This window comes from Parus major, chromosome 26, assembly GCF_001522545.3.
Source record: "Parus major isolate Abel chromosome 26, Parus_major1.1, whole genome shotgun sequence".
In the NCBI taxonomy this organism is placed as follows: Eukaryota; Metazoa; Chordata; class Aves; order Passeriformes; family Paridae; genus Parus; species Parus major.
The window spans coordinates 4,215,015-4,224,606 of NC_031795.1; the positions used below are offsets into that span (position 1 = coordinate 4,215,015).

Consider the following 9,592-nt stretch of genomic DNA (forward strand, 5'->3'; position numbering starts at 1 on the left):
GGGGGGTAAGGAGAAGGTTTCACTTCTTTAAACGCTGGAAGCTCCTCTTCAGTCCCAGGTGAACATTTAGAGGAAATTTAACATTTTTGGGGCGTTTCCTGAGGTTTTAGAATGGACCAGAAGTGGTTGGAATCCTTTTAGACCCCCAAGCAGAGGTGCACTCACATTCCCTGGGGGAAATTTGTTTCCCCCAGACACCACAAAGTGAGAGAGCCACAAACAAAAATTAAAATTACATCAAGTTTTCAGCATCCAAATTGTCCAGATTTGAGGGGGAAAAAATGGACAAAAGACAGAACAACAGCAATGAGCGAGTTGGGCTTTGAAATAATAAAAAAAAAATATTAAAAAATCAAATAAAAATCAGCAAATAAAAATATATAAATTTAATATAAATATAAATTGATGTATTTTTTTCAGGAGGAGGAGGAGCCCATTCATGGCTTCATTTTGACAGAGAGCTGGCATTTAATACAACAGGAGATCCCAGGAATTCCCAGCCCTCAGCCTTTCCAACCCCAGGATGCTCCCAAGCAATTGCAACACCATTAATTTTATGGCATCTGAACCAGCACAAAATGACCAAATCTGGCTTTTCCTGACCTGAACCAGAGAAAAAAACAATTTCAGTGATGAAATGAAGACAGCCCAAGCCTGCTCCGTGCTGTCAGCAATAAAATTTAACAGCATCACATACCACAAATGAAATATTTGTGTTGAGAAGGCGGCCAGAGCAGCACATAAACCCGAGCCAGCACATTTATTTTATTTATTTAACCAGCAAGCTACCCACAAAACAAAGTCACCAAATGATTTTGCAATCACAAAACCTCTGTCTGTGCTGCCAGCTGGGACAGGAGCAGCGTTTTCTGTGCTGTGCTTTGATCTAGAAATGCCAAAAATGAGAATTTTAATGCAGAATTATCCTGATAAACTGAATTTAGGAGGTTAGAAATGCAGGGCTGTGGTCCCTGAGCGGGAAGGGAGGGGTGCCACAGTTTGAACCTCATTTCAGGGCAGGAATATCCAGGAGCACGGGGCTGAAATTTATCCCAGGTGCCTTCCCTGGACATTAAAAATTGTGTTGTCCAAAATCTGTGGGGTTTTCCTCATCCCACAGCTCCTCCAGGCTCTGCTGCCAAAGCCTGGCTTAAGGGAATGGCCTAAGCTGGGACCAGGCTGGAGCTCCTGAGCTTCCTCAGGCAGAAATTCCCTGCTGGAAATCCCAGCCCTGCTGCTGCTGAAGCCCCAAAATCTTCAGCAAAGCCACAAATTAAAATGAGTTTATTTTTTATTCCATCTGCTCAAAGAAAATACTAAATTTATTTCCTGTGGTGGCATCTCTCCCCCTAAAGAAAATTGAATTTTCAGGTTGCAAGGGGTGTGAATTAACTCAATTTCCCTCTGAGCACCCTTGGAAAAGAATTCTTATTGTAACTAAAGTTGGGTAAATCTGAAGTAAAAGCTCTGACTGCGAGGGAATTGCTCCCAAATCAAAATGATACCAGAAAAAAATAAAACAACTTTGCCCTCAAAACCCTCTCAGTGTTTCTCTCTCTCTGCAGATTCTGCCCTTCCATCTCTGCCTTCATCTCAGCTTTTCATCCCTTTTGTTTTTTCCTTTTTTTGTACTGCCCTCTATTATTCTTCCTGAAAATCAGACAGCTGATCACAAACAGAAAATGAAATTATCCACAAAAACCCTGCACAGCTGATCACAAAAATTAATTAATTAAAAAAAAATTAATAAATAAAATGAAAAAGAAAATAAATAAATAAAATAAAATAAAATAAAATAAATTAAATTATCCACCAAAAACCTGCACAGCTGATCACAAAAATTAATTAATTAAAAAATTAATAAATAAAATGAAAAAGAAAATAAATAAATAAAATAAAATAAAATAAAAAAAATGAAATTATCCACAAAAACCCTGCACAGCTGATCACAAAAATTAATTAATTAAAAAAAATTAATAAATAAAATGAAAAAGAAAATAAATAAATGAAATAAAATAAAATAAAATAAAATAAAATAAAAAAAAATTAAATTATCCACCAAACCCTGCACAGCTGATCACAAAAATTAATTAAAAAAAATTTAATAAATAAAATGAAAAAGAAAATAAATAAATAAAATAAAATAAAATAAAATAAAATAAATTAAATTATCCACAAAAACCCTGCACAGCTGATCACAAAAATTAATTAATTAAAAAAAATTAATAAATAAAATGAAAAAGAAAATAAAAAAATAAAATAAAATAAAGAAAAATAAATTATCCACAAAAACCCTGCACAGCACCTCCAGCAGGCACTCTCTGATGGCTACTTTATATTGAATGTCTTTTAATTAGTCACAAACTGAGCTCATTTTGGGTTATTAGAGGTGATCTGCAAATTTATTCAGCAAATAATAGGTTTTTTTTTTAAAGGGAATTTCTGTGGAATGTCAGCAGCCAGAGAAGCACACAGCAGGTGAATTTTGGATCATCTTTTCCTTGTAGAAAAAGGAAAAAAAAGGGCAGAAAATTGATGAATTTCACTTTTTCTTGCCATAATTTAGAGGTCAGTGAGGAAAACAAAGGCTGGGTGTTGCCAAAGAGAAGTGGAATTGTGTGGACACAAAGCCAGGGGTTTGTGCACAGGGACAGTGAAGATGTTTTGCAGTCCCAGCCCTGCTGGAAAAGATGATCTGGACCCAAAAAAAAAGTTGGGAAGGGAAGATGAGGAGGTGCCCAAACTCTCAGGGAGGTGAAATCCGAGAGTCTCTCAGCTCCACACTCACCTGGAAAAAAAATAAATTTCCATTTCTCCACTGGAATAAATAAAATAAAAAAATGAATAAATCAAATGAAAAAGAAAATAAATAAATAAAATAAAAAATAAAAATTAAATAAATAAAATAAAAAAATTAAATAAATAAAAGGAAAAGGAAAATAAATAAATAAAATGAAAGATTAAATAAATAAAATGAAAGATTAAATAAATGAAAGGAAAAATAAAATAAATAAAAACAAATAAAATAAATATATAATACTATATTTATATTATAAATAATATAATATATAATAAAACAAAATAATAAAAGGAATAATAAAATAAATAATAAATTTTAATATTATATCAATAATATAATAAATAAATAATAAAAATGCTATATAAATAATTTATTTATATATAATAATTTATAATAAATTATAATAAATAAATAAATAATAAATTGATAAAAATATACACATATATAAATATATAAATAAATATAAAAATAAACAAAAAATGGATATAAAATAAAATTATTTTTATATTTCTATAATTTATAATATAATTTTATAATATAATAAAATTTAATATAACTGAATTTTATAATTTATATTTATAAAATTATTTTATATAAAAATAAATAGAAAAATAAATAGAAAAATAAATATAAAATAAATATTCAAATACATATTAAAATGAATATAAAAATGAATATTAAAATAAATATTAAAATAAATATAAAAATAAAATAAATAAAAAAATAAATTAGAAAGAAATAATAACCCAACTTTTTCCCAGCTTTCGCTGTGCCCTCCATCCCCCTGTGCAGCCCCTTTCCCTCAGCTCCCAGCTTCTTGCACAGGATCTGGGACATCTCCAGCTCCCTTTTCCCCTTTCCCACGGATTTTTTCCATGTTTTGAGGAAGATAACGGGGTGAATGCTGGCGATCGTGGCCGGGCAGGACCTCACTGCCCATTTTTGGGGTGGTTTTGTTCCAGCTGGAGGAAAACAACAGAACTGAGGTTTCTGTCGCGTCCCAGGGACCATCCCCATCCCTTCCCGCAGAGAGGGGAAGGCACAGCGGATCAGAGGAGGCAGCCCCGGGCTGTTTATTTTATTTTATTTATTCCGGTGACAATAAACGATGTTTTCTGTTGTTTGCAGACATTTCCCTGCGGGGCTGAGGCTCAGCTGCCGCAGCCGGGGGGGTCCGGCTCCTGCTGCGGGAGCATCCCCGGGCTCTGCGGACAGACAGAGCCCAGCAGGAGCAGCCCAGGGCAGCACGGACTCTGCAGAGCCAGGGCAGATTGTCCCCGGCAGCGCAGGGGACACAGGGGACGAGCTCAGGAGGGTTCCCATCCTTTGGGATTCCCATCTGGTAAAATCCCCCTGCCCAAAGGCAGCGGGGGCAGCTCGGGGAGAGCTCCGGAGGGGATCGGTGCTCACCTGGCTGGGGCAGCGCTCGGCAGCGGAGCGGGGACACCGGGGAGGGACCTGCAGGGGTGTAAAACCCAGCCTGGGGAGGGACCTGCAGGGGTGTAAAACCCAGCCTGGGGAGGGACCCGCAGGGATCCAAAACCCAGCCTGGGGAGAGACCTGCAGGGGTGTAAAACCCAGCCTGGAGAGGGACCTGCAGGGATCCAAAACCCAATTTGGAGAGGGATCTGATGGGATGTAAATCCCAGCCTGGGGAGAGACCTGCCGAGGTGTAAAACCCGATTTGGAGAGGGACCGGCAGGGATCCAAAACCCAGCTTGGAGAGGGATTTGCTGGGGTTTAAAACCCAGCCTGAGGGGTGTAAAACGGAGCCTGGAGAGGGGGGACCTGCCGGGGTGTAAAACCCAATTTAGAGAGGGATCTGCTGTGGTGTAAAACCCAGCCTGGGGAGGGACCCGCAGGGATCCAAAACCCCATTTGGAGATGGACCTGCCGGGATCCAAAACCCCATTTGGAGATGGACCTGCCGGGATCCAAAACCCAGCTTGGAGAGGGACCTGCCGGGATCCAAAACCCAGCTTGGGGAGGAATCTGTCAGGGTACAAACCCCGCCCGGGGAGGGACCTGCTGGGCTATAAAACCCAGCCCCGAGGACACCGAGAGACGGGGCTGGGACACGCTCACCTGGATGCTCTCCTTGGGATGAAAACGCCAAAGAGATGCAGCCTCTGCAGCGTTTTCTGCTGCTTTTAAAGAGAATTTCTCTTTCCCCTCGGATTTACCTGAGCAGAGGATGCAGAAGGCGAGCAGTGCAGGGAGAAACGGGGATTTGAGGATGTTCAGTGCAGACCAGAGAGGTATTGAGGGGTGAGCCAGGGGCTCCTGCACCTCTCTGCTCCACAGGAACATTTTCAGGGCAGGCAGAGGGGGAATTGCATCTGCCAACCCAGGGCTAGTGTGACAGGTGATAACCAGGCAGGGCAGAGGGGCTGGAGCTCCGGGACACAGGGAAGGGGACAACAGGACATCAGGAGCTCTGTGCTCCCGCAGAGGGATGGAGCCAGGCTGGGGCTGGAACAGCTCCCACCAGCGCCCACCTGGGCACAGCCAGGGGCTGCTGAGGCTGGCAGGGGACCCCAACCTGACCCTGCTGCACACCCGGGACGAGGAGCTGGCCAAGGCCGAGGTGGGGGTGCTGGGCACCATCCTGGCCGTGGCCACCGTGGGCAACCTGGGCGTGCTGCTGGCCATGTACCGGCTGAGGAGGAAGATGAGCCGCATGCACCTCTTCATCCTGCACCTGGGGCTGAGCGACCTGGGCGTGGCCCTGTTCCAGGTGCTTCCACAGCTCCTCTGGAAGGTCACCTACCGCTTCCTGGGGCCCGACGCGCTCTGCAGGGCTGTCAAGTACCTGCAGGTGCTCAGCATGTTCGCCTCCACCTACATGCTGATGGTGATGACCCTGGACCGCTACCTGGCCGTGTGCCACCCGCTGCAGTCGCTGCAGCAGCCCAGCCGCCAGGCCTACGCCATGATCGGGGTCACCTGGCTGCTCAGCTGCCTGCTCAGCCTGCCCCAGGTGTTCATCTTCTCGCTGCGGGAGGTGCGCCCGGGCTCGGGGGTGTTGGATTGCTGGGCGGATTTCGGGTACCCGTGGGCGGCGCGCGCCTACATCACCTGGACCACGCTGTGCATCTTCGTGCTGCCCGTGGGCGTCCTCAGCGTCTGCTACAGCCTCATCTGCCACGAGATCTGCAAGAACCTCAAGGGTAAGACCCAGAGCGGCGCCCCAGCCCCGGGGGGAGCCTCGATGGGCGCCCCTGCTGCCCCCGGCGCCGCGGGGAAGGGCGGGCAGCCGTCGCGGGTGAGCAGCGTGCGCAACATCTCCCGCGCCAAGATCCGCACGGTGAAGATGACCTTCGTCATCGTGGCCGCCTATGTCACCTGCTGGGCGCCCTTCTTCAGCGTGCAGATGTGGTCGGTGTGGGATGAGGATGCTCCGGATGATGGTGAGTGCTGGGTGCAGGGCCCTGGGGACCCCAGGAGTGAGGTTGGGTTTGTAACAATTAACAGATTGTCATTTAAATATAAAGAAATCATGGGGAGGCTACAGATCTCCCCCCGGTAATGCTTAGGAAATACAATTTGTAGAGTCAATTTGTTCCTTTCAGCAGAAAAAACACTGAGAAGTGATGATTTCTGGCCATCATCCACAGGAGTGCGCAAAGACATCTTTGCCACGTGTCTTTTCTCTCCTCTGGGAATTTTCAGCGGTTTCAGAAATGGATTTCTCAGTTCATATGTTGAATTTTTTTCCCTGTAAATCTTCAGTAGTTTTCCTAACAGTAGAAGATTGAAAGTCCTGTGGGAGATGCTTTGGGCAGCAAAGAGGCTGCAGGAAAGCCCAGAAGCTGCCGGGTCTCACAGGACGTGCTGCAGCACATTCACACTGCAGAGCCTGAAGGGCAGAACTGCACCAACGGGAAGAGAGCCAGGAGAGCCCCCAGGTCCTGCCCAGCCCCTGGGGATGTTTCACCTCTCCCTCTTGCCTTGCCAGAGTCCACCGACGTGGCTTTCAGCATCACCATGCTGCTGGCCAGCCTCAGCAGCTGCTGCAACCCCTGGATCTACCTGTTCTTCAGCGGGCACCTCCTGCAGGGCAGCGGGCGCTGCTGGGGCCGGCCCCGGGCCGGGCTGCGCAGACCCAACTCCAGCGGGAGCCTGTGCAGCAGGAAAACCACGATCCTGAGCCACAGCCAGCAGGCCGGGGTGACACTGCACGGGGACAGCGCCAGGGAGCTGTACCCGCCCTGCCACGAGGCTGTGACAGAGTCCGGCACGCTCTAGGGTGTGACAGCGGCAGGTGTGACACTGACAGGTGTGACAGCGCCAGGTCTGACATTGCTGGGTGTGACACTGCCACGGCCAGGTGTCACACTGCTGGGTATGACACTGCCAGGGCCAACACTCACACGGCCAGGTGTGACACTGCCAGGTGTGACACTGCCAGGTGTAACACTGCCACGGCCAGGTGTGACATTGCCGGGTGTGACACTGCCATGGCCAGGTGTGACATTGCCGGGTGTGACACTGCCAGGTGTGACACTGCCGGGTGTGATACCAGCATTTCCAGGTGTACCACTGCTGGGTGTGCCACCGCCAGGTTTGACACCGCCAGGTTTGACACCGCCAGGTCTGACACCGCCAGGTGCGCCACCGTCACTCTGTCGCTGCAGAGCGCGGCTCTCCCCACCTGGTGGCACCGCCTTGTGCAGAAATCAGCACCGCCATCCTCCACACCTCGTGTGCTGTGACCTCCGGGGGGTGGACATGGACCCTCCGGCCCCTGCCTGACCACAGCACCCACCCCTCCTCGTGGTTAGGGAAATCTCCGGCTGCATCCTCCAGGAAGGGATCCTGGATCCTGCATCCCCAGGGAAAGGATCCTGCATCCTTCGGGAAGGGATCCTGGATCCTGCATCCCCCGGGGAGGGATCCTGGATCCTTTGGGAAGGGATCCTGCATCCTCTGGGAAGGGATCCTGGATCCTTTGGGAAGGGATCCTGCATCCTGCATCCCCCGAGAAGGGATCCTGCATCCTCCGGGGAGGGATCCTGCATTCTCCGGGGAGGGATGCTGCACTCCCCAAATCCTCCTTGGAGGACTCGAGTTTGGTGTTCCCAGCTGCCAGCAAAGCAGCCGGGGCACGGCAGGCGGCAACGCGGCTCCATCTGCTGCAGAGCTGGCCGCCGCCTCCTCCTGTCGCATCCTCTGCTGGCCGAGCAGACAGCGGGGACAGAGCTGTCCCTTCCCCCGGGGCACAGCACGGGGCTGCAGAGCTGCTGTGGCCTGGAACTGTCCCCTGCCACCTCTCCTGGGCCAGGGACGGGGCAGTGGAGTCCCCTCGTGCTGGGCACAGCTGTCTTGCACCGCGCTGTGCCAGCTGGAGCGCCCCAAATGCGGTGACAGCACCCCCGAGGAGCTGCTGGGAGCAGCCCTGGCCCTGCTCCAGCCCAGCTGGGCCCATCCCCACTCCCCCCGGGCCCTCTTCCATCAGCTCTGCTCCCAGCCCCATCCCGAGTTCAACACCTGCTGTGTCCCGGGCAGAGCTGCTCTCACCCTGCTGCTGCTTTTGGCTGATTTTGCCGGGATCAGCGGCCCAAAAGCACCCGGGGCTCGGGGAGCAGGGAACTTGGTTCCCCCTGCAGACCCAGCCTGGCCCCTGCCCTGCTCCCGGGAGCTGCTTTGTGCAGGAATAAATCGTGGATGAGGCAGGGAAGAGCCTCCATTAGCTCTGGCAGTCGAGCTCAAGAGCTGCTGAAGGTGATGTCCAGATGTCCCAGCGAAGGTTCCAAATCCCTGCGAACCACGGGCATTGTTCCTTCCACTAGCACAGGCTAAAGCTGTAAAAATAAGACATTAAGAGTAAAATATTTTGAAATCTTTAATATTTTCACTATTTAATCGCCAGGCATTTGAATCAGATTTCTGAAAATCTTCCACTCACTGGTTTTTGCCTCACCTCCAGTTCCTTATTCACACCTCTCCTGGGTTTTCCAGCCTTACCCAGGAATTGTTGGGGTTTTTGGAACATTTCCCTTCATGTGCCCTTGGAGTTGGGCCAGATCTGCACCACAAGGTCATGCATGGAACCAGGAGAGCCTGGCTCCCCCTGCCACTGATCGATCCCAAATCAATCGTCTCACAACCTTTCATTAAATCACAGCTTTGCTGAGCCCGTTTAAAACGCACTCGGGGCAGCTCCAGCCCCGAGGAAGGGGGGCTGTGCTGGGAGGCAGCAGCTCCATCCCCCTCACAAAGCTCCCACTGGGGCACTATTCCCGTTCCCAGGCACTTTGGAAGTTTATTTATTGAAAATTCTGAAAAGTGAGGAGCAGGGGGATGGCTCAGGTGGGGAGAGACCGAGCCCAGCACCTGGAGCAGGGAATAAACATGGAAAACAAAAGGTGGGAGACAGGGAGAGGGAAAATCCAGTGGGAAAACTGTATTTAAAAGGATTTATGAGGTTGATGAGCAAAACAACATGACTGAGAAGAGCTTCCAGCCAGTTCAGAGGAGATTTTGAGGATCACTGCATCTCCCTCCCTGAACTGCCCATTCTGAGAGGCGAGGGGAGGATTTTCTTTTGTTTTCATGAAAACAGGGGGAAAGGCCATGACACAGAAGGGGAGAGCTGATGCCAGGCTGGCTGAGAGGGGCCCTCCCCTGCCCCACCCCGCAGCCCTCAGGAACAGAGCTGCCTTTAAGGGAAACACCGAGGAAACTGTTCCTGCGGGTCGGGGTGGTACCAGCGGAGCAGCCCGTGCCAGGCGGTGCCCAGGGGAAGGGCACAGAGCTGTGCAGCTGCTGGGGGCTCTGGGCACCTCTGAG

At 48.9% G+C, this 9,592-nt stretch overlaps 1 protein-coding gene across 1 annotated transcript; it reads left to right on the forward strand.

Moving 5' to 3' along the window:
* The first annotated feature begins 5,255 nt into the window (after positions 1 to 5,255).
* AVPR1B (arginine vasopressin receptor 1B) lies at positions 5,256 to 7,048 on the forward strand. The gene is made up of 2 exons (XM_015650543.1): positions 5,256 to 6,210; positions 6,759 to 7,048. Exons 1-2 carry the CDS (start codon positions 5,256 to 5,258, stop codon positions 7,046 to 7,048), a joined length of 1,245 nt encoding a protein of 414 aa, XP_015506029.1.
* The last annotated feature ends 2,544 nt before the right edge of the window (positions 7,049 to 9,592 follow it).